General features: G+C 35.1%; 1 protein-coding gene across 6 annotated transcripts in view; it reads right to left on the reverse strand.

The window, feature by feature from the left end:
- Positions 1–26691, reverse strand: part of LOC105389255 (atrial natriuretic peptide receptor 1) — a 195650-nt gene that overhangs the window by 54915 nt on the left and 114044 nt on the right. For 4 of the 6 annotated variants that reach the window (XM_048622102.1, XM_048622100.1, XM_048622099.1 and 1 more), the window contains 5 exons: positions 23182–23395; positions 13373–13487; positions 11260–11407; positions 10484–10682; positions 9789–9880 (listed from right to left, as the gene is read on the reverse strand). In XM_048622102.1, the coding sequence (XP_048478059.1) occupies positions 9789–9880; positions 10484–10682; positions 11260–11407; positions 13373–13487; positions 23182–23371 (744 nt within the window). In that variant the 5' untranslated portion in view covers positions 23372–23395. The remainder of the gene's footprint in view (positions 1–9788; positions 9881–10483; positions 10683–11259; positions 11408–13372; positions 13488–23181; positions 23396–26691) is intronic. The other 2 variants (XM_048622101.1, XM_048622103.1) reach the window with 1 other exon arrangement.

Raw genomic sequence — 26691 nt, forward strand, 5'->3', positions numbered from 1 at the left:
ACAATAATATGGTTTTAATGAGTTCCAAGGACGCACCAAAAACTGGATTCACAGTCAGCACAAATTCAAGCGTCTCTGGACACTACGAATTCACCAGGATGCCCTTTGGGTTAAAAAACGCCCCTACTACCTTTCAAAGACTCATGAATACAGCCCTTTCAGGCCTACAAGGCTTACACTGTTATGTCTATCTCGACGATTGTATTATTTACTCGCATGACCTTGAGTCCCACATGTCAAAACTAACCCTCGTATTTGACCGCCTTCGAAAATTCAACCTTAAGCTTCAGCCTGACAAGTGCGAATTCTTAAGGCGCGAAGTAGCCTATCTAGGCCATATCATCACCGATAAAGGTGTTTCTCCGAATCCTGATAAAGTCAAAGCAGTCACTGAATTTCCTAAACCTACTAATGTAAAACAAATAAAATCATTCTTGGGATTGGTCGGTTATTACCGCCGCTTTATCGAAAATTTCTCCAAACTTACTAAGCCTCTCACTGCATTACTTAAAAAGGATGTTCCATTTGAATGGTCATCAGAACAAGACACTGCTTTCCAAATTCTTAAAGAAAAACTTACCACGGCTCCTCTGCTTCAATACCCTGATTTTTCGGCACCTTTTGTGATTACAACCGATGCCAGTAACTATGCCGTTGGTGCTGTCCTCTCCCAAGGCGAGATTGGAAAAGATAAGCCAGTCGCCTACGCCTCAAGGACGCTTAATAAACCGGAAGGTAATTACTCCACCACGGAGAAGGAACTCCTTGCTATAATTTTCGCTGTTAGAACCTTCCGCCCCTATCTTTTTGGTAGGAAATTTAAGATCGTTACCGATCACAGGCCCTTAGTATGGCTTTTTAATGTAAAAGACCCAGGCAGCAGATTAATAAGATGGCGCCTAAAACTCGAGGAATATGACTACGAAATTGTTTATAAACAAGGCCGCCTTAATTCAAATGCCGACGCGCTTTCCCGCTGTCCTGTTAACACCATTGATGTTTCTAACTTGACTCATTTCTCCTATGAAAAATATTTCAAGGATCAATTCACGAACAAAATTCCAACCCCAAACACAGTAATTGAAGAGCATACCCAAGGCCTTCACTTATCAAAGATAAATAATATCGCATGTCCTGTCTCTTTAGACTTCGACTTTTCTTTACCACACTGTGAAGAAATCTTATCTCAACTCGATAATTCTACCGAGCTTCTTAACTCTGAACGAGAACCGTTCACTATTCGCTGCGTCAATGATAACAATAAAAATTACTATTTTCTATTCACGAAAGTTCACCACTACGAAGAAACAAAGTTCAAGGACATTTACAATTTACTAATTAAACTCAGAGATCAACTATTAACAGATAATCCAGATATCACTGACCTTGCACTCTCTGATTTCACTGACCCTTTCTCAAAACTGAACTATACTAAAATATATAATATGATTGCATACATCTTTCATGATACTAAAATAAAAATTCATATTTACAAAAATCAACTTATCTACCCGACACCTGTCGAGGTCCCGAAAATATTAAAAGAAAACCACGATTCTACTATCGCTGGTCACCCAGGGTCAAAAAGAATGTTTAATCGCATTAAAGCCGCTTACTATTGGAAATGTATGCGCACAGATATTGAAAACTATGTTAAAAAATGCAAGCTCTGCCAAATTAATAAACCGCTTAGAAAATCAAATAAAGCTCCCATGGAGATAACTTCTACTTCCACAAAACCATTTGAGCGATTAGCTCTGGACATCGTTGGTCCATTACCCGAAGCGGGTTTCCAAAAATTCAAGTTTATCTTAACCCTGCAAGATGACCTTACTAAATTTTCAAGTGCTTACCCTATGGTAACAGCTACTAGTGAAGAAATTGCACGAAATCTAGTACATTTCATGTCTTTATTCGGTTTTCCAAAAACTGTCTTAACAGACTTAGGTACATGCTTTACCTCTGATTTATTCAAACAGCTGACCGAAATTCTTAAAATAAAAGCATTATTTACAACTCCATACCATCCCCAAACAAATGGAGCTCTAGAACGGTCTCATGCCACAATGAAAGAATACCTAAAGTCCTTCGTCAACGAAAATCAAAACGATTGGCATTGCTATCTATTCACAGCTATATTAGCTTATAATACTACCCCTCACTGTACCACTGAATTCACCCCATACGAATTATTATATGGTTATAAACCTAACATTCCAAATTCATTATACGAAACTAATAATAATACTACTTACGCCGAATACATACGCGCTCTTCAGTATAGGATGCGTTTCAGCCGAGAAAAAGCTATTCAAAATATTTTAAATAGTAAAGAGCGATCTAAACAATACTATGATGCAAATTCTCGCGAAGTAAAATATAAAACAGGTGACATGGTTTATCTGAAACACCATCACCGCCTACGTAAAGCTCTTTCACCAATATGGAAAGGCCCCTATAAAATTATAAAAGTGCATAATAAGCACAACGTGACCTTACAGATAGGCCGCAAACATAGTAAGCATCATACAAATGAAATCAAACCAGCCTCTTCCTAACTTATACACTTTTTATACACTAATATACAATTATACAACGTTTACACTTTTCTATTTTATTATTTTCAGAGCATTGTGCACTGAAATCTACGCGGACTCCAAGATTACTCCTATAGTTCATAGTCCCGGAATTTACTTTGAACCTACTACTAATATACATTTTTATAATGACTATTGGAAAGTAATTACACACATAGATTTAATCTCGTTAGAACCTTATCTTGAAAACACTGAAATTTTATTACGTAAAACTGAAAGTCTTTGTGATAAGATTCACTCTCAACAGTTAATCCAATGTAAGGATGTCTCAAGTCCACTTGATGTTTTATTGCAAACCAATTATATCAAATTACAATCCTTATCACACTTAATATCAAACAAAACACCAACCAAGGTCAAAAGGTCCTTAGAGTTCGGTGGCGAAATACTAAAGTTCTTTTTCGGTACATTAGATGCAGATGATGCACGAAAATATGATGACGCTATTGAATCTTGCCAAAAAAGCGAAACCGAACTATTTCACTTAATGAAAGATAATATTCATATTGTAAAGTCTACAATAAATAACTTCAACTCTACTATCTATAAACTTAATCAAAACGAGATAAAACTTAATGCCCAAATTAATAATATGAATGAGATATTGTTTGAGATAAAACAAACAGATGACGTTTTATACTATATTTCTAGGATAAATAGTTTACTAAATATAATAGAAAGTTCGTTATTATCGATTTCTAATCTGTTAGATACTACGCTAAACGCTATTCTATTTTCTAAGATAAATATATTGCACCCTAGTGTAATTAGTCCCTTAAGTTTGTTCAACGAGTTATCTACGCATAGCAACCAATTAAAAAAGCGTTTAGACTTCCCTGTCGAATTAAATATAGATACTATTCATTCTTTAATAGATGTGTCACAGCTTAGCTCTTATTACTATAAAAATAAGATCGTCTTTATTCTTCAAATCCCTTTAATAACAGCTGATAAGTTCATTGTTTATAAAAACATACCTTTGCCGACGCCTCATGATGACTCACATATACAAACCTTTGCTCTTATACAACCTTTTAATGCTTATATCGCCCTTAGTGACGATAGACTACATTATGCTATGTTGGACAACTTAAGTACTTGTAAGATTGTTAGTAATAATTATTCTATATGTGAACTTACTTCTTTATTTTCTACTTTAAGCAACCCTAGCTGCGAATCTAGGTTATTAACGGAGGTATCCTTGTCACTACCTCGTGAATGTAATTCTAAACTTTTATATGGTAATATTGATATTTGGCAAAAGCTTAGAAATAATAATTGGATTTATGTACAGTCCGACATATGTAAACTTACTATTAAATGTGATGACGACATTAATGACTATTCTATAGTTGGTACAGGAACTGTTCAACTTACAGATAATTGTATTGGTTTTTCTAAAACGATTCAGCTTATACCAACTAGTACTTATTCATTTGTTATGAAATCTCCTTTAGATATTACTTTTGATATTACTACTGATGACTGTTGTAAGAAGGAGATATTTAATAAAACGTTGCCCTTATTAACCCCAATCTCTTTGAGTAATATTAACTTAGATTCTTTAAAATATTCAAGTCATAAAATGGATAATTTAGAACTAGAACTAAATAAAATACAGGAACAATCCCATTTTATTAAATACGCTCCTTATTATTCTACCCTTACTTATATTTTAGTACCTACTATAATTTTGTTCATCCTGTATAAACTTTATAAATATTTACAATGTCGCAGTTCTAGTAATTCATCTGGATGTTGTATTCAGATCTTCAATCAATGCAACAATAAGAAACTTGTTAAACATAAATCTAAAATGTCAACCTCTTTTGAAATGCAAGAAGTATCCACATCTGATGATGAAAAGAAATCTGTTCAATCTCTACCAATTGCTAATACAACTTATAAATCTTATAATGATCTTAACAGAGTTGACTTTGTGAATTCCTCTTCTAGGAGGAATCTTAATTTCTAGTTTGTAATAATGTCTTTTGATTATTTTCTATTTTTATAATTTGCTATTTTTGTAAACGACTTCCAAGTTGCATTTCGATAATCTTATACTTTGCAATCTCTGAATTAGAGACTTCGCTTCATCTTAAAGGGATAAAGCTTCGTCAAAAAGGGGGAGCTGTTACAACCCTTATCTCTTAGTAATTACTGCTGATGCAGCTTTGGTATATTTCCATGCAGGCATGCACATGGTAAGACACATGTGATGTCATACTTTACTTTCATTCATTGTACTTGGAATAAACAGTTAGAATCTGGTCCTCGCGAGAAGCGGAACTCCTCCCGCTCCGTAACTCGGAAGTCGGTTTTAGGGTGATTGTTGTGTTGTGCAGTTTAAAGGAATAAATAGTGTTTAGGAGTTAATCGTAGTTTTTTTTTAAAAAGGCAACTGGGGTCGGTCTCCTAACAGAACGATGTCTTAAGGTGGCGCTTACCTTCAAAGCGCACTTTGTGAGACGCCTATGGCCATGTTTATGTACCTAATGCTATTTATCTAGCTCTACATATTACCTATATGCCGTTGCGGGCAGATTTCCTCATTAGGCCTATGATGTATGACGGTAAACCGATTAGAGCTGGGTTAAAGTGGTTAAAGGTTAAAGTTCTTAGCTTCCTCTCGATCAAGCCCTGTGAATTTCCGGTCATTTAATGCTTTCTAGTTAGACCAACTGAGTTACAATGTTATGCTACAAAAAAGAGGGAAAATATTTATTAGTGAACAGGTACATATGTAGTTGAATCTGTTTATTTTATGTGGTCAGACACCAGAAGTGAATGTCCTGGTAATCCACAAAAAATGGTTGGACTGATTGTGACTATCTCATAAAAGTTTTGTCAGGATACTAGCTTTTGTTATTTCACTTTAGATCTCAAAAACGTAGGCTCCGTGGTATTAGTGAATTTTTCAGATGAACGTTCATTTAAGAAGAGCCCTAAACAACAGTTCACGAGCCTTCTTATAATACAGTGATAACAACCGCGGAGTGAATGGTCTCATCAACAATATCACTCATTTTATTTATGAACGTCTCTCTATGGCCAAACGAAATGAGCCGAGACGGCGGGATATAAATTTGAAGATTTTCAGCTTTAAATTTGAAGGTGATAAAGCCCATGAATTTTGCGTGTAAATTGAATTTCTAGAACAGAGTTTTGTAACGTAAATTGAGGCTAGTTTCGAGTTTTTTTTTGTGACGACAACATCAGTAACAAGGAAAAACTAATTTAGTTGATTGGAATATCGGAAAATCAACATTCTCTAACGGGCGTGTTTTGAAACTATACAAGGCCAGAACGCAGAGGTTGGGACTGCTCGCGTATATTTTCAAATTAAAATGGTGCCATGATTTACTTGAAAGTATACAAGGCCATTACGCACTAATCGCGTATATTTTCAAGTAAGTTGGGCCAAAATTATGGCTTGAAAATATACTGCAGCAGTTACCACTGCGTACTAATCGTGTATATTTTCAAGCGCCAAGCGGCAATGCGAGCACTTGAAACTATACGTGATTAGTTACCAGGTAGCCCTTTTGAATTGTTGCTCTCTCTTTCTTTCATGCGAAATAGTAATAAATCTATTGCTTTCTAAACATTGCATCATCATTCCGCACTTGGCATTAATTTCGTAACGTGTTTTTTGTTTACACCGTAAGTTAAAAAGTAAATTGATATTAAACGGTAGAACTGTTGTTAATAGTAAAAATTATCTCATAAGAGGGTGTAGAACAATTCATAAAATAAAATTACGGTGAATTCAAAACTTGATGAAAAATATGTCTATTTCAAAAAATTTATTTCACCAAAAACATATATTGTATAACAATATATTGAGCACTGTTTTCCGAACTAGATATAAATCTGTATAACACAAAATCAAATAATAATTTAAATTAATTTTATAACCAGTGTGTGGGTGTCTGTGCGCGCGTGTGTGTGTGTATGTGTGTGTGTGTTGTGTCCTACCTACCTACATACCTACTACACTCACGAGCAATGAATAAGTCCAAGTAGCAAAAAGTCAACACCAAATGACCCTAATTTTTTTAAACCATTAAATTTAAAATTTGATCAAAATGTACTATTTTAGTTGGTTATAATAATATTTTGATGCGCTGTTAAATGCACTTTAATATTGCCGACGGCGTCATTAAGCTAGTCTTATCCGTTCAGGAATGTAGTAGGTATTACTCTTAATTCATTTAAATAATAAGATATTAGTAGTGTAACGTTATACGTATGCTTACTTGCAAGTATGATTGCTATAAATATCAATTTATCAATCAAATTAGAGCTTGTTCATCTTCATTTATTATCATTTTATAGGTATGACAGGCAGAACAAGTCAATTGTAGTCATTTACATTTACCAAAATAGTTAAGTAAATTAGAATCAGCATGCAGGTATAAATTATATGCGACAAGTACGCCAATCAAGCAATATGCGTAATAGCAATGTATATTTTCAAGTACGATTCAGTAAATCCCAACTTGAAAGTATACGCGATTAGTACGAACAAATCGTGTATATTTTCAAGTAAAATATTTATTTTTTTCACTTGAAACTATACAGTGCTAGTACACTATGGGTGCGTTCTGGCCTTGTATAGTTTCAAAACACGCCTCTAACGGGTTTTACCACAGAAATTCTCAGTATTTATTGATGCATTTTTGCATTTTATCTTCTTTCTTGGTAGTATTTTCATTTAGGTAGTTCTATTCTATTTTTATCTAGCAGCCTTCCTAAGCTTGGACCATTTTCCACCACGACGGTCCACTGCGGGTTGGTGGGTCCAAATAATATATTTAGATGTTCTAAAGGTTTTCCTTCACCGTAACAACGATGGTATACGTTGTAATGAAATAACAAAGAACTCATTGGCACATGTAAACGCCGGGATTCGAACCCGCATCTCTGGCGTGAGAAGCGGACGCAGCCGACTGAGCTACCACCGCTCTCATTTCAGTTAGTTTTTCATGCATATTTTATTTTTCTACGACGCCTAACTATAATTTTCCATCATCGTTTCTCCTCATTTTACTACAGTTTGTCTTCCCTAAGCCCGCTTGTCTCCATTTAATACAATTTATTGAGTCATAAAGCAGTTAAATAAATTAAAGTTTACGTTCTGTTAAAGGTACGACTTATTGGACAGGTCTGGCAACGTGGTCGATGGATTTCCCCCCTAAGAGTGGTTAATCGAGCTTACGAAAAAGTTTTGGAGGGCTATTAGGTATATTCAAATATTATTTATACAAACTTTGTTGATCACGTGACTTTTTTACTATAGCGAAAAGAGTGACCAGCGCACCACGACTGAAGTTTAACGGTAAAATCGGAATATATTACTAGCCTATTTTTATCAGTGACCGTATGTCATATAGCACTTACTATATGACATACGGTCACTGATTAAATCCCACCCTATCCAGTATCTACCTCCTTTTCGAGGTAGAGCCATGCTCCAATAAATCCTTTGTGACGCCTATGATATGGACCTGGTGATTTGTAAAGGCGTTGAATGTGAAGGCTTCGAGGCTCGGAGCCGAATGTGTCAGAACGGGAGCCGTATTGATGAGGTAGGCATTGTGCTAGATTTCAACGAGGGATACGTCCCATATTGTCAAAGGATTTGTAAGATAATCTAACAGTTAGTCACTTATCGCGCGGGACAGTGTTTTGTCTGTGTGTACTTATGTAAAAAAATAAATAAATTAAAAAATGTTTATTAAACCAAAAAATTTACACAGGTTATCTTAATGAATATAAAAAACAGTTATAAAATTATTTGGACCAGATTAAAAAAACTATGGTAGCTGGGGTTCTCACACTAGGCTAAGCCTGTGCCGTGAGTAACCAGTAGGCAGACTGTAACATTTGAGAACAGGTGGCTTGTTATCAACATTTTGAGTAAGATTAGGGTGAAAGTAGTATATTTGGTTAGCATTTAAGATACAAATCATACGTTAGAAAATGAATAGTAAGTAAAAACCAAACTAAAATAACTTAAATAACTAAGTAAAATAAAATTTAAATATAACTATAACTACGTGTGTCGTGTTTATTATTATTCATTATACAGATGTTGCAAAAAGGGTATAGGTACTAAGCCGAAACCTACGTGTGTAGCATGTTATCTCTAAGCCCGAAAATGAAATCTGAATGTCAAAATTCCCGAAAAAAAAAATTCATTCTCCATAATATCTCCGTAAAAATTCACGTGACCAACAAAGTTTATATTTCCACCCTGTATAATGTGTCCCGTAAATAGTGGACCAACAGAAAACTGGAGATATAGAGGGTTTTCTAGCATCTGAAACACCACATACTTTTCTTAGGCTAATTAGCTTTTGAGGCACATTTCAGCATACGATTATGAATATTTCTAGGATTTTTATTTTTCCATTCTGAGTGCAGAAAGTGTAAGTTTGTATCTTAACTTCACTTTTTTAATTCACTTTTTAATTATGTAGACAATTTTATTGCCTTATGAACTATACTTGTTTGCCATACTAGTAAACAAAGATGGAATATATTATAATGTGATAAATCGGTAACTACAAGCTACATACTGGATAATGATGTTGACACCCGAAGCGTCTTGCCCATGAAAGATGTCGCATCACTTTATTTAATGAACGCATTAATCATTGGGCATTCTTCGTTATATTACATGGTTAATAAGCTTTTTTTATAGTAAACTTGAGCTGGTAAGTCAGTGAAAAACGGAATCCTTACTACTGAAAAATAACACTTTAAACCTCTAGAGACCCAGAGACTTCATACGACGACATAAATGTGGAGACCCACGACAGGGTTCAGAACCCGTAGCATAATTTTTTATAAATTTTATTTCTGGTACCGACCGCCAGGGGCGCTGTATTTTCATACAAAATTACACGATGAATTGTACTTCACGTTCACGATGAAAATTTCTGCTAAGGGCTCAGACAAAGTTAAGTTTGCAGCAGCCGAAAACTGAAAGTTGAGAAATTTGAGGTCTCTAGAGGTTAAGTGTGAAAATAGATATTATTATTTACTCCCTGTATTAATAGAACCGTAATTTTTAAAACGGCTTTGTAAACATTTACGAAACTCTCAATTAACTTAAAGCCCTTTGTACCTGCATAAATTCTATGAATAAAGTGTGTTAAATTTTGAATGGAAAAAGTCACTCACCTCAAATTGGCTAGTTTTGGAATTCATGTCCAGAAGCGAGTACGACGCTACTCTGTCCCCATTTTCATCCATAACTACTTCTCCAGTTATTCCTGAAATAAAATTAATAAATATGTAACATACATAGTTTGAAAACCCTCTCAACAGCATTTCTGTGAACCAAGAGGTCCGGATCCAATTCCACGAATAGATCATTTTCATGCTTATTAAATGACTACATTTACATAATATATGATTTGTAGGAAAGTGTAGGTATTCAGTACGAAAACTTATTTATACTATGGTGATCTTACTTAATATAAATTATAAAGGAGACCAAACAAGCACCCAGATTATAAAGACCTAACTTTCATCTTTATTTTTTATTTTATCAGATCAAGAATTAAATTTTAGGGAACTAAAACGGCGGCGGCTTAATCCAGTTAGACTATATCCACTATTAAACTATTGCGGATATAAATGATGATGATAAAATAAATCGAATCTAAGTCAAAGCATTCAACTGCAACTTTGCATTTCAAGAAAAAAATACCTTTTAATCTACTTAACATTTTCTTTAAATTAATGGTTGTCTGGAAGTGATTGCTTTTTGTGATAATACCGCCATATATGCGTTTATTTAAATTGTAAGTAGAGTTTTATGGTGTTCAAATAGATTTGATAAAAGAAGTTCAAAAGTTTGTCAGTAATTGTACCTTGAAAAGTTCGATTCCACATGTTCCGAATGATAGCAGCGCCATCTAGTGGTCCTCTGGGGTCATCAGACTGGCGTAACGTGTCGTTAAGCGCAAGCGCATAGAGCAGAACCGCGTCGTAGAACGCCGCAACAAACGTCGACACCACTTCGTCTTTGCCAAAAGTGTAGTTGTATTTTGTAGCTGCTAGTTCTTTGACCTGGAAATTTATTGTTTTGTTAAGGAAAGGTACGCTGCTGTACAAACATGGGTGGATTTAGTGTTATTGACAAATCGACTCTTTATGGCTATTTTTAGAATTCTCTCAGATTCAAATCCAAGAAACGATAAACGTATGATTTGTTTAGTCTCGCTACTGAACGCTAGGAGAGCTGCAACCGTATTTACAAGCAATGAAATCGAACTGCAAATCGACAAGAATTGTTTGTGATTGCTACATACATATCATATCTTATACACTATATCAGAAAATCTAATGGGAATCTAAAGATTCTTCTTTGTCAGTGTAAACGTTTTATTTGTGCGTTTTTTGGCTGAATTTACGGTACTGATAAAAATCCGGAGGGACGGCGATCAGTCGGTAGACCGCCGACCCGTTGGTCCGATGACATTAGGAGAGTGACTGGACCAAACTGGATGAGACACACATGCTGGATGCACAGGACCGTAGGACTTGGCATAACATGGAGGAGGCCTATACCCTGCAGTGGGTTGACATAGGCTGATGATGATGATGATAAAAATCCACCCTCTAAAAGGCCATGGTAAATTATTACCTGATCAGAAAACTCCAGATATTCTTCCTTCTCCGGCGCGGGGCTCGTGACGGTGAGGACGGCGCTGTACGCCCGTCTCGCTTTCTCATTCATCTCGAAGGTATCTCCTTCCACTTTCCACGGCTCTTTGGATGACGCTGACGCTAGACTGGAGAGGAGAGAAGGCTCAAATTAGGGTCTCTTGAGGAGAATAGACTTCCGGGAGACGGGTTAATCTTACTTGACGAATTTGATAAAAGATAAAAAGTATTAATTCGGTGTCTAGCACCACACACCAAAAAATAATAATAACATAAGTAAGTCATCATCACGACCCATTACGTCCCCACTGCTGGGGCACGGGTCTCCTTCCAGTGAAGGAAGGGTTTAGGCCTAGTCCACATAAGTAAGTATTAATAAGTAATTATAGAATAGAATAGAATATAATTTTATTTCAGACCAGAATCATGAATTTTCAGGAGTACCACCATTTATTTTTATTTATTAACAAACACATTTGGGCACATATTTAACAATATACAACAGCACATACGAGTAAGCCTTCAAAGATTTATGTGTGATACGATTTTAATCTACCATACAAGTTATTTTTAGGTAATAATTAACGTAGTCATACAATATAAGTTATTGTTTGTTAGCTATCAACAATACTGAAACATCATTGCAGGCGTCTGTGTGCAGATTTTCCTTGAGCAGGGGAAAGAAAATAATGACAATAATAATAAACGGTCTTCAAAAAGCACAGACATAAAGACTTAGGAAAGAAAATAATTTAAAAAAAGGATTATCATGTTATCATAGAAGACAGTAAAAGGAGCATTTGATTAATTAATTACTACTTGCAACGAAATTCGCAAGAGATCGGATACACCTATAGACTCAGTCTGAATGAGTTGCAGCGCACGGGACATTGTCAAAGCGATAATTAATTCAAAGGACACTCAGAGACTCCCAAAGCATAGCACTTTGGCAATTAAATCAGTCTTACTTCAAAGCATGTTAAGACTGAAATTTGAACAGTGAAATGAACATTTCAATATCATTTTCATAGTTCCTGGAAAGATGGACCATAAGGAAACTATGTAATTACAACCATGAGCTTTTATTTTAATTTTTTTCAAAATGATTACCTAGATAGAATGGAATGGACAGTGGAGAGATATTGACTGTTTCTGAATGTGAAAGAGCTGTAACTTTAATTTAATAAAAGGATGTAACGTTAATTAGAAGTCAATTTACTAGGCTACTTTCGATATCGGGATAATTTTAATACAATACTTACTACTACCTTTAATACATTATTACTAACTTAATTGATAAAAGACACAAAATATAGGCATTACTTTGAGTACTTAATTACCTTTGGAATAATAAGTGTGGGAGGCGTAATAACTATAAATGATAATTGAAATAGTACTATGAAATGGAGCAATAAGTATTTTAATTAAAACGTAAAATTATACGACAGATACACGCAACAGCACTTTTAACAGTTATCAGAGATATTGTTCCGCGGGTTTGGTTCACTAACTTACCGTAAAAGATCGATTATTTCAACATTATAATAAAATAATTATGAACAGAGAACATGAATTTATAACAACAACAAAAAAACACTTAATTGTTTAAAGCTCTTTTTTTAAATGATTGTTTTTTAAACTCTAAATACTAAAATAAACATTACTTATCAACTTTACTGTAGGTAGGTACGTAAAATAAACTATTATTGGGTTATCAAATGAGGATATAATTGGAGTAAGGGACCTTAGTAATTTATGAGAAATGAATTACGAATAATCGAAAATATTAAAAAGACCCTTAACCAGCTATATGTATACTTATATTCATTCTGAATTAAAAAAAAACATCAAAATAGCGGATCGAAAACCAAAATAAAAAAAAATAATTGTTTAAGTATTCCTCGCTTGCGAGTCACCTCTGACTACCCCTTCGGAGATTACAGTCGAGAGCATAATACGTAGTACCTATATATGTATGTATTCATTGGTTTAAAAAAACATGGTTTTCACTTTTAATTCAGTGAGTATTAAACTTAAAAAATGTGGGACCCAAATTACCATAGCCTTAGCAAACAATTTAGTGTCTTGCTTACTTGGAAAACAGCTCAATATTGAAGAACACGTATTCTCCGGACGACACCATGTTGAGATCGTCTGCAGCCAGCATTATGTTCCTCACTGTCTTCGGATTCGCGCACACCACCACGACTGAAACAAGAGAGACGCCATTTTAGTATCAATTATACACATTTTTGCACCACGAATGAAAATTTCCAAATCAAAAATATGACCATACACATTTTGTCGAGCATTTCTGTGTAAGGCCTGGGTCTCCTATTTTCGCTGTAGGTCGCGTCCAGCGTCGCGCCGCCGTGAGCCGCGTCACGATGCTCACTATAGAAATGTACTGATGCGGTCTCCCTCACACGCCGACGTTGGCGCGTAGACGTAGTGAGCATCGTAACGCGGCCTACGGCGAGACGCAGGACGCGATCTACGGCGCGTAATAGGAGACCCGGGCCTAACGTAACGTTCTTATGAATGGTACAATACAGGCAAAAGCTTGATAAAAAGTTGGTAAAAGGTTGATACACTAGAACATATCAAGGAGCGGCTAGTGGTTCTGTTACAAGTAAAAATTGTAGTCTATACTCACCTAAAATAAAACCGTTAAATAGGTTGCATTATTGCTTATAGCAATCTCTACCAGACAAGCTTTGGATGGAAGAGATTGAGTTTAAAAATGATTGTGAGGTAGTTGTGGTGTAAGGGTATACAAAAATTGTTATAAATCATCAAGGGGTTCATCCACCAGCACCAATTACAAACACATACCTTAATAAATTTATGCTAGCAGGTATAGCCCTAGTATACATGATAGAGTCTTCCAAAGTATACTGACTGAGCCATGATGGTCCGAAGCAGCCAAATTGATATTTTGTTTGTAAGTTCCATCACACAGACGTCGTCGTCGACAGAGAGTGACAAAACAGTTCAATAGCTAAAAACTTTTTTATGAACAACAGGGTTAGTGTTTAGTTATTGTTTTGTTTTTTTTATATTAAATAGAGGGTACGATGGAACTTCCATAGACACTCAGTGGCAAAAGTACCGATTGGAAATAAAAATCAATCCCCTAGCATACGCACAACTACGGCCTTGCGAGAAAGCACGACCACTTTTGCTGAACTATGCTATCCTCCAGAAAATTCAAAATGTTAAAATATACCATTGAAGGAAAATCTTCCAGAATAACATTAACGCACATTCAAAATGTAATCCCTAAAAGTAGAACTGGATCCTAATTAATTCATTTATGCTGGGCACTAGGGTCATTTCGAGAACCAGATGGTACAACGATTAGTATTCACCAATTACTTCTTCAATGGTATAGCTACCGTACTACATAGCTGACGTAACTTGTATAGATCTGACAGATGTTTGGCATATAAACGACTGCTGCTTAAGGATTATTGATTGCCAATGTGTCAGCGGTGATGAGGCAGCAGGTACCATTCCACCATAGCGTATTAGTACCTATTATCAATCAATAATAATTAAGCTCATATTAGTGGGTCTAATCTGATTATTTTATCCAAACTGAAAGCATTCCTCTTCCCATTCTCGAAACGATTTCAGCGTGGGATAAAACAGTCAGATTATTGAGAATGTCAGATGTTTGACAGATCTGCTGCGGTAGTGAGTTTAAATTAGGGCCTGTTTCACAATGTCTGGTTAGTGGCTACCTGTGGGATAAAATACATGCTGTGACTGTCAAAAAAAAATAATAGAAAGTGACAGCAAGTATTTTATCTCACAGGTAGCCACTAACCAGACATTGTGAAACAGGGCCTTAGTCTAACCCATGTGCCAAGTTTACGGCAAAAACCTCTATTATAGGAGGAGACCAATATAATAAAATGTATGTCTAACTATAAGCTGTAACCTGCATTATTTGTGTGTGAAGTATATACCTATGTAGGTATTCTTTATGAAGATTACCTATTACCTTACTTACAACAATGACCTTGAGCATTCTTGTATGAAGAGCAAACACAGTTACAAAAATAACACAGTAATAAATTCAGTGCCTCAAGTTTGCTAAGGAATGGCGGCTCAATGCTGTGTCGTCTGAATAGTTTTCCGACTTTAGGTATCCGTTTTCTCTTGGTTAGTGAGTCCCAGTAGTGTAAAATGAAACACTTAAAACTTATTACTTATTATAAACGTAGTTTAAAAAAGATGCAATAAATATTTCCTAAAACGCAGATAGGTAATGAATACCTACAGTGCGAAACCCATGCCGCCGACACACAGCTGTGCTGGCATTGCTTAGCAGACTTGGAGCCCAGGTAGGCAGTGTTCGCTTTTACACAGCTGTTTTCAAGATTAAGAGGCGAATATTTCTCTGTTTGAGGTGTTTTCGGGGCCGACGGCGTTTTGAGTGGATTTCGATGTATACTGTTATTTAGGATGCGCTTCTTATGTGCGGTTTAAATGAATATGAATATATCCTTAAAATAATAAACGCACATTTACATATTGGATTAGCACGGTGTTTTTGGGATATTTTTTGGAAAAAATATTCAAGTTTCTTATTTTTTTTGTTTACCTACAATATTATGGTAGAGGTCAGGTACAGTCAGCTGCATTAGTTAGAAAAACTTTGATACCTCGTCAATTCATTCATTTAATTATTGACGGTGAGGTTTAAAAGGCACATAATTTTTTAATTTTATAATATTTTCAATATTCAAATTAATAATATTTAAATTAATAAAAAAAGTCTGTGCTAATCCGTAAACATTATTTACCACAGTCCATCAATACAGGATGACCATTGAATCCATCCGTACTTCTGTAAGGATAATTATGTTACTATAACACGCTTATTAATTATAATATCTAAGATCACCATAACATACATTGAAATAAAATCCGTAAGTACTTTATTTTTCCATACTCTAGACTCTAGATGCTAATAATACAGATTAGGGTTAAAAAAACAAAATATAAAAAACTTACTTATAAATAAAAGCACTGGCGATGTTGTTAAAGATACGATGCAATAATGACAAACCAATCGTGCTTCCGATACGGTTTCTTATTGGCTATTGATTAACCATAAACGTGGACGGACGGAAAATAAAATGAAGTCATGGCTTCTTTACTACAGCGAGGTCCCCTGTCATTTCTGAACCCTAAAAGCGTAGCAGGGGGGTTACTATAGAAATGGCATGAATGCACTAACGTGAGTTTTCATGCAAATCAGAGAGAGTCAGAGACGTGCGTAGTTCTAGAACTTCCACTATATTATTGCATTTTTGACGTTTCCTTATGTCTGATAAGTAAAGTTGGTTTTCCTTTCATCAAAATATGTATGGGATTTCGAATGTCATAAAACCAAACCAAATATAATGGACAGAGTATAGAGCAATGCTCCTAAGCTTAAGAAAAACTAATTCTGACCGCGAAACTATATTACACATTACTCTCATTCGATCGTTTTTTAACTTATACATATACTCCCAGAATGCCGACATTTGTCGGTCTGTCTTTAACCGATTATTCTAATATTTACTCCATAGCATTTACTTGCCCGATGGAAAATGGTCCACTTCATATAAATAACAATAAAATACATAATACCTACTTAAATATTATAAATACTCAAGTACTTATCTCAAATCGCATTATAAAATATGAACTTTAACCAGGAAAAGCGTGGGTTGAAGCTGCATCGGACATTTAATAAAAATAAAGAATTCACGAGGAAAGTGGAAAGTTTAATTTCATAGCGAACACGAGTCCTGCTTTGTGACTACAATACCTCTATGGCTACTTTAACACAGTACGATAACGATACGACACGACACGGATAGTATCGTTATCGTACTGTGTTAAAGCCATAGTGGTATTCTAGTCACAAAGCACGACTCGTATTCGCTAGACTGCGTTTCACTATGGCTACTTTAACACAGTACGACAACGATACGACACGACACGGATAGTATCGTTATCGTACTGTGTTAAAGCCATAGTGGTATTCTAGTCACAAAGCACGACTCGTGTTCGCTAGACTGCGTTTCACTATGGCTACTTTAACACAGTACGATAACGATACGACACGACACGGTATCGTTGGACTGACAGTTTGATACCAATAGTTATCGAACGGTAGCTCAGGCGGTAGTAAACCTGCTTCCGAAGCTTGAGGCCGCGGGATCGAATCCCACCCAGGGCAAATGTTCGCATGTGATGAGCACTGATGTTTGCCTTGTGTCTGACTGTTTTAACATATTGGGAAAGAACGTTCATCCCTAACATAGGTTCTCAAACTTAAAAGGGATATAAAAAAAGTTTTAAGACTACTTAATAATACAGAATTGTTCGATCTTTATTGGTATGTATTTATGGCTAAATATATCAGCTGTCCGATACCTATATTACAAGCTCTGAGTAGATTGGGCGTGTGTGAGATGTAACCACATACGTAAATACTTAAATACATTTATGTGAAAATTACATAATTTAAGAAATACTCATATCAGATCCTTAATATACAATATAATGGATCACTATGATATATATTACGTAAGAGTAGGGACATAGATATATTGTGTTCTATAATACAACTTTCAGTATAATTCCAGTCATAATATTCTATACTTACTATTTTTGTTTTGGGTCAGTCTAAAAACAGATGAGGTTATCTTGAATTTCCGTCATAATATATAAGCAAAAAATAAATAAAACACTTGCATTATACACAACCTCATACAATAATAATATATAACAGAATCACCAGTAATATTCCAGGAATAGAAAAGACACTCTGTTCAAAGCAAACAGTGTGATCATTTATTTATTTAAATTAAATTCAAAGGCCAAACGGTCCTAGTTTTATCTGACTCGAGTCTTGTGTGTAACACAGACTACGAAGGCAATTTGTATGGAGCTCTGTGAAGTTGAGACATTAATTATGACGATGTTAGCTTAAAAGAGAAGATTGTATCCAATTTAATTTAAAAATAGATTACAAGTAGGTATGTACAATTTAAAAACATGCACTGATTATGTTTGATGAATAATTTCTTATTTTTTTTATAAAAATGTTTGTAGACAAAAAAAAAAAATATTTAATTATGTTGTTGGAGCAATATTTTATAAAAAAATATGGCAACTGCTAAAAGTAACTGATTCTTAATATTTATAGGAGTTTTTTTTTAGGGTTCCGTAGCCAAAATGGCAAAAACGGAACCCTTATAGTTTCGTCATGTCCGTCTGTCCGTCTGTCCGTCTGTCCGTCTGTCACAGCCGATTTACTCGGAAACTATAAGTACTACAGTGATGAAATTTGATGGGAATATGTGTTGTATGAACCGCTACAAAAATATGACACTAAATAGTAAAAAAAAGAATTGGGGGTGGGGCCCCCCATACATGTAACTGAGGGATGAAATTTTTTTTTTCGATGTACATACCCGTGTGGGGTATCAATGGAAAGGTCTTTTAAAATGATATAAAGTTTTCTAAAAAACATTTTTCTTAAAGTGAACGGTTTTTGAGATATCAGCTCTCAAAGTCGTAAAAAGTATGTCCCCCCCCCTCTATTTTTATAACTACGGGGTATAAAATTCTAAAAAAAATAGAGGTGATGCATGCTAATTAACTCTTTCAACGATTTTTGGTTTGATCAAAGTATCTCTTATAGTTTTTGAGATAGGTTGATTTAACTGTAATTTTGGTTAAGTTATTGTGCTTACTACGGAACCCTTTGTGCGCGAGCCCGACTCGCACTTGGCCGGTTTTTTAAGTAAAGATAATTTACTACACTTACCTACAGCACCCAAATTGAATACTTTATTTAATCTTGCTTGAATACAAACTCTTACTTAAACGTATAAAATAATTAGAATAAGCGACCTTGTTGTTAAATCTATTCCAAATGTTTCGTATATTAAGGACCAACTATTTTATTCATTATATTATTTAAACTTTTCATTCACTATCTAGTAACTGAAGAGAAAAATGCGTTTAAATTTTATTCCAAACACGAACTCCGACTAATTACTCATGACATGTTGTACTTTATTAAGCCGCATGCACAATAAAGTTGAACTATTTTAATTACGCGAGTTTTCATGATTCATGACTCAACCGCACAGCATAACAAAAGGGTACAGACGTTTAGCCTATGTGTAAACTTAGCATGCTAATTCTATAAAATAAAAGATATTTGTTTCGTTAAACAAATATTATAGCAAGAAATATTAATATTATTATAATTACGATAGTAAATATAGGGGAATTTAGAAAGCTATATTATAGTGCGATGTAAATGTAATCTCTCACAGAAGCCAACACACGATTACACAACTAAACGATGGTTAATCAAAATCAAAATAAAGTAATTCAAATGACCAAAGCCCTACAATTAAGCCTCAATATCCTACTAAAATTTATCCTTACAGGGAGGAGCGCCATAAATTGTAAAATTGTTTGTTTCAAATAACCTTAGTAAATTTTCTGTAGCTAATCATACCTAACAATAATGGTAAGCGTCCACCTATTGGTAGCGTAAGTATCGCTTAAACGGGTTGTTATAAATCTATGGAGTTACGGCGTCGGCAATGCCGGTGAAATGGACGTTCTTGTGAGAATTTCTATAAAAAGAATACTGAATGCGATGCGTCCGTAGCGTATGATTCCGAAAGATGGACATTTGCCACAAATTGGAAAAAAAATTGTTTCAAAAAACCTTACTAAAATTTTTGTAGCTTAACACTAACAATAAAGCTTGACTCCTGCACATTCTCTGTAGCGACTTCGTACACGAATGTTCTCATTTCACGGCTGCTTGTTCGGTATCCTTTGACACATTACATGTTGAACAAAAATGGTCTTTACAGTGTTATTTTAAGAGCTTCAAGTCCTGAAACCTGGCCGGCTTCTGCATCTCTTGCATATGTAAGGAGCTTTCTGAACTCCGCTTTAGGATTTCAATAGAAGCCAATGTTTGACTTTCAGAACCGCATTAAGTTTTGATTGGGAAATGGAAATTGAAGTTCAGGGTATAAGACTGAAGTTATTGTTTTAAGAACTGCTACTGTTTTTTTAGCAATGGCTTATTACGTTATTTTTAGCCTATAATTTACTAACTTTCAACAATAATAAAGGTGTCAATTGGCCGCCGACACGACATGAGATGGCAGAGAGGGTCGCAACGTTGTTGGTAGTTTCTATGTATCTCTATGGACATGTCGCCGAGCGACATATAAATAGCATAGAAAGTGTAGTAAATATTTGCAACACTTTGTCGTCTGATGCAACGATGCAACCTAATCTCGGCTGCCATTGGACATCTTTTGTCCCATTTTGTAGGTTTCGGCTTAGTATACCCTTTTTGCAACACCTCCACCACACATTCTGTATATTTGATTATTATTATGGTTCTCGTAGCCTCAGTTTTACATACATTATTCTACTATAGATCTACCTTATTGCACATGAGTCAGTCTCAATCAATATGCATCACAGCTGCTCATAGTATCGGGAACAAAGTCCTAGACTTATCTAGATCTAGATCCACACTTAAGTTACGGCGCATAATGCATTGCACTATTCAGGTCGTTATTATTTATCACAGTGTAAGTATTCAATGCAAATATTTTATGTAGGTATTTATAAATCTTTACAACAAGCTATAAATGTTTAAACATTTTAAAATAGTATTAAAACTTACACTTATATTATTATGTAAGTACTTATTTCGAGTACAAAGTACTAAATTCATTAAATGGAAATTTTAAGTTGTATTAATTCAATAAGTCTCTTGATATAAATAAATAATTATAAAACACTATTCAAACATCAAAAAAAAGTATTTATTATATTTTCTGCTTTAATTAATTAGAATCAGAGAACGACATGCATAAAGCTATATCTTGTAGAATATTGTGTAAGCATAGTTCAGTGGTGTCCAATTTAAGTAAACTACAGTTTAATGTGAGTATGTTATGAAGGTCTCCATGCAAAATGGCACTGAAATGGCACCCGGTTTCAACCCAAACCATACAAAGAGTCACATTACATCATAATGAAAGCAATAGGGTAGGAAATTTATCAAAATGAGGATTCATTTTACTGCGTAGGGTAATTGGTTTTGAATAACATTACTTTGGGCAAAGATGCATAATTTTAGGTATAAACAGGTTTTATTAAATTTATACATCTCTGTTTTTGCGTGTGGCTGAAAAGGGATTTTTTTAAAATATAGCTTTGTACTTAATGTAAAAACACAATCCTAACTAAATAAAAAATCAATTTAATGAAGTTTTTAAATCGTAAAAACCTTTGATATATTGGTATTTAGTAGTTAGGTAAATTAAATGAAAAATACAATTTGTTAGTAATCAATTTTATTAGTAGGTACACCATAACCAATAGATAAATAAAATAAGCACAACCACCGCCCAATTTTGTATACATTTGGCTGTAAAAAAGATAAGTAAATAAAAATGTTAGCGATATACACAACAACAGAACTCACTATACTGAACAACTTTTGTTCCACAAATACTAAAATTTTCGAAAACAAATTCAACATTTCACCAGTGTTCTACTAAATTTCACGTAAAATTCGTGAAACAAAAGTTGTCCAGACTGACGAGACGAGACTGTATGTTTATTTTTACATTTAGGTATGTGAAACAGTTTCATTGTTAGTTTTTTTCACAAATTAAACGGTACGTCTTGTACAGGTTTTGCAATTGCTAAAACTATAAAAGTTTACATTTTCTGTCAAAAGTTGCATGATAGTTTCCGCTAGAGGCGCCACTTTGTATGCGTAAACTTTTATAGTTTTTAGGGTTCCGTAGCCAAAATGGCAAAAACGGAACCCTTATAGTTTCGTCATGTCCGTCTGTCCGTCTGTCCGTCTGTCCGTCTGTCACAGCCGATTTACTCGGAAACTATAAGTACTACAGTGATGAAATTTGATGGGAATATGTGTTGTATGAACCGCTACAAAAATATGACACTAAATAGTAAAAAAAAGAATTGGGGGTGGGGCCCCCCATACATGTAACTGAGGGATGAAATTTTTTTTTCGATGTACATACCCGTGTGGGGTATCAATGGAAAGGTCTTTTAAAATGATATAAAGTTTTCTAAAAAACATTTTTCTTAAAGTGAACGGTTTTTGAGATATCAGCTCTCAAAGTCGTAAAAAGTATGTCCCCCCCCCCTCTATTTTTATAACTACGGGGTATAAAATTCTAAAAAAAATAGAGGTGATGCATGCTAATTAACTCTTTCAACGATTTTTGGTTTGATCAAAGTATCTCTTATAGTTTTTGAGATAGGTTGATTTAACTGTAATTTTGCTGCTACGGAACCCTTTGTGCGCGAGCCCGACTCGCACTTGGCCGGTTTTTTAGTCCGACAATCTAACAAACCTGTACTAGACTCTCGGAGTTTCATAACATAGACTTACGTGATTTGGCCACGTAAACGTTTGACACTTCTCGACAGGTTTCAATAGGAGGTTTATCAGAAATAAGAATTTGTACCTGTGTTTTATTTTTAAATTTGAGCATTACCGATTCCAAAATTTCATACGTAATGCGGAGAGTCGCCTATCAAGTTACCTATCGACAAGTTAAAAAATAATATGTAATTCTGCAAAAAAAACGCAGCCTTTTAAATCCCCACCCCCTCATTATAAAACGACAACTAAAGATAATACTGATTTAAAACCGGCTTCAGACGCCCGATTTGTATGAAATCTCTGAACCATCAGTTCTAAACCAGGACTATCTTTATTCTACGTTTTACAATAACAGGATTTAATTTTTATAAGCAAAAAAAAATACATAAAAAAACAGAGGTACATACTTACTTCTCGTACTCAAAGTGAGTTTCTCCAACAGCGTTTTCAGACGCGTCGAATTGGTCTTGGTCTCGTCAAATGGTATGTTTGGTATGTTGGACCGGTTCTTCTCCTTCAGTATGGTAAATATAGCGCTGAGGGTGAGGAAACAGGGGCTGTTTCCGAGACCAGCAGCCGGGTCGTTGTTGTGGTAGAGCATGCCGATTTTGCGCCAGTTGAATTCCTGTAACAAAATACACAGACAGACACGTTAAACTTGTAACACAGCTCTTTTTTGTCGGGGGTTGAAAAGGAAAAGATTCAGGCCTAGTATCACCGTAGTATGGAGTTTATTCGTACCGTGGTGTTATCTACCACCACCGAACTTGTCAAATTTGACGTAACTTGTATGGATCTGAAAGATGTTTGAAAGGCGAGTGACGCTGCTTATGGATTATTATGTAATTGCCAAAGTGTTGGTGGTGGTACGGTAGGTGTATGACACTTCTGCAAATCACATCACAGCGCTGCAATACTGAAGGTCTCATTAAATTGTGTAAAAACAAGTGCAATGGGGGTGCACGAAATGAGCCTCTATGTCTGGAATCTCAGACACTAAATTGACAGATTCTGAACAGTTTATCAACAGTCGATTGTCCCGCGATTAAGTGACGTATCGTTCTATTGGCGGGAAAATCAATATTATTATTACTATTTAACTCTTTATTGTACAAATATCCCAATATACATAGATAGACAATTCTATTTTAAACTGAAAAACATAGTAATAGTAATCCTTTCGTAGATCGAAACGAATATAACAAAAGTTATATAAAATCGGTAGGTACCTAGTTATAAAATAATTTTTTATTTGATCATACAAGTTGTATTTCCAATTTCTAACGGAATTGCAGCTATTCCTGGCCATAAAACACAGCCTTTGCCGAGATTAAGGCAAATGGATGCCGATAAAATCAGTTTTAAGATGTTTACAATTTAATTAAATTTCCGTTTAGAATTGATTTAGGTACGGTCATGTGCAGAGAAACCTGACCGCCCTCTCATAGTAACAATGTTTCTGAGGGGGGTCAGTTTTTTCTGCAGTATACTGTACGTGCAGGAATAACTTTTAAGCAACTAATAGTACTGAATATTACACAACATAATATAACATTCTAATGTTGAAAATGTTGTACAATAGGCGGCCTTATCAATCCAAGGCTCTTCCAGGCAACCTTTATAGATAGTGCCCTTTAATTTGGAATGACTTTTACTTAATTATTCAACTCCCAGTAAATACTAAAAATTTTACGTCTAATTTTGTTATTGTGTTTTTTCGAAGTAGAGGGTTGAGGAAATGGGGAATCCTGGAGACAGAGTCATTGCTGCTCCTTGAAACTGGACATGTCCAGAAGTGACAGACACTTCTTGGCAGCTGATAATATAAGTAAGTATGTGTGAGGAGTCCTCACTGAGGACACACTCCCATCCGAACTCAAACTAGGCAGAGCTGTAATACGGGTATCGGAAAACTGATACATATGTCTACACAGATGCATACACACACACACTCACGCCTTGTACTAATGTACTACCTTGCGGGGTAGGCAGAGATGCATTGCTGCACCCACACATAGAATGATAAATATAATAGATATAGGTACATGTTATACCCAAGACACGAGAACAAATTATCTCTCTTTAATCCAATATCTACCCCGGCCGAGAATCGAACCTGGGACCTTTGGCATAGCAGTCAGGGTCACTAACTACTATGCCATTCGATCGTATTCTCAAAGGAGACATTTATTTGCAGGCACCGATTTTCTCTAAGTAGGTAATCTTTAAAATAAGAACTTGAGCTTCAAATGCACATTTCCTGTGAGACAGTTCTGCAAATCTTTGAATATAAAGTGGAAATAAATTGTAGAAAATTGAATGTCAGGTCTGCTAAGGCGACAATTTTTTTATGAGTACTGTTATGATCACGACTTGCATTTTTAAATCAAAATTTAATATTGCCTGTGAAAAAATAATTGAGAAAGATTACCTATTCAAATTTGAGTTTATTTTCCATTTATCTATCTGTACTTATATCTACATACTTACTTGAAGCAGTGCTCGGTTTAGGATCCCGGTTTAAGATAGCTTATGATTTGTAAAAACCCTCGTTGAAATTAAGAACATCCACGTTTAAAATATTCATGGAATAAAAAAGGAATTTTTAGCTGCCTTTTGAAGTTTTTACTGGGCCGCGGAATTTTTCATGACTTTTGTTTAAGTTATTATTAAATTCAAGATCGAAAAAGATTTGAGTTTCCTTTGGCTCTCTGCTACTCGTAGCTAGGAAAGATTACAAATTATAATAAAAAGCACAATGTCCTACAGTGACATTTAATTTGTAATCTGCAGGGCGATCACGAAAAATATAGAATCGAATGCGAGTGCGACTAGTGTCAACTTGACAGCACTTTCGAACACTTTTTACCTATAAAATTGACAGGTTCGCACTCGCATTCGATTCTATACGTTAGCTCTGTTCTTCATGATCGCCCTGCAGATATCCTACATGTAGGTACCTTCTTATCTTGTTTAGTTACTAATATTATTTAATAAGATGAATAAGTTTTTCTATGCAACTTTTTAATCAGAAACACAGGAAAAACTCTTGTTATTTCCTAGTTCAGAGCAGTATTTCACCTACCTTTAGCATTAAAAGTTGTCCTGTTGTTAAAATACTACCTATAGTTATCTGAATAAATATTATTCTATTATCTATAACTTGCTTTTTAACTGTTATCAATTTATAATATCTATCTATTCTCGAACTATAGAACAGTTTAAAATAAAATACCTATCTTAAAATACACATATTCTAAGAAAGGATATTCCAAAATTCTAACATTCGTAAGCTAGTTAATTTATGATTTATTCTGTTAGAATGTACGAGTAGTGTAAAATTTATAGCAACCGTAGATAGAGTAAGGACTAGTTTCCGACAGAAACGGTGCGGTAGAGCGATGGTAGCTCAGTCGGGTAAGCGCCCGCTTCTCACGCAAGAGATGCGGGTTCGAATCCCGCGGCTGACATGTAGGTACCAATGAGTTCTTATAACTTAAGTAAAATGTATAACATCGCTCTTACGGTGAAGGAAAACATCGTGAGGAAACCTGAATATCTAGATTTAGCACATCTAGATTATGTGAATCCACCAAACCGCAGTGGACCAGCGTGGTGGGAAATGGTCCAAGCTTAGGAAGGCAGTTTAGACCTTGGGGATATGCACAAAGGTTCCACTCGAGAGAGCCAAGTGCAGGTACTTACACCCCCACAGAGAATAGAATAGAATTCCGCCGAAATGCAGACGCCGCAGAAATGGCCGTTTTTATTATATTAATTAACTTCTACATTCTAGGTACTGGGTGGTGCAAGGTAGGTTCAATATTTTTTTGTTAGAAACGTGGTAGTTTTGGTAAAAACTCTTTCAAACGGAACTTATGATATTTTTTCAATTGGCAGCGCTAGTTGGGCCTACATTTC

Source organism: Plutella xylostella, chromosome 7 (assembly GCF_932276165.1).
Source record: "Plutella xylostella chromosome 7, ilPluXylo3.1, whole genome shotgun sequence".
NCBI classification, from domain to species: Eukaryota; Metazoa; Arthropoda; class Insecta; order Lepidoptera; family Plutellidae; genus Plutella; species Plutella xylostella.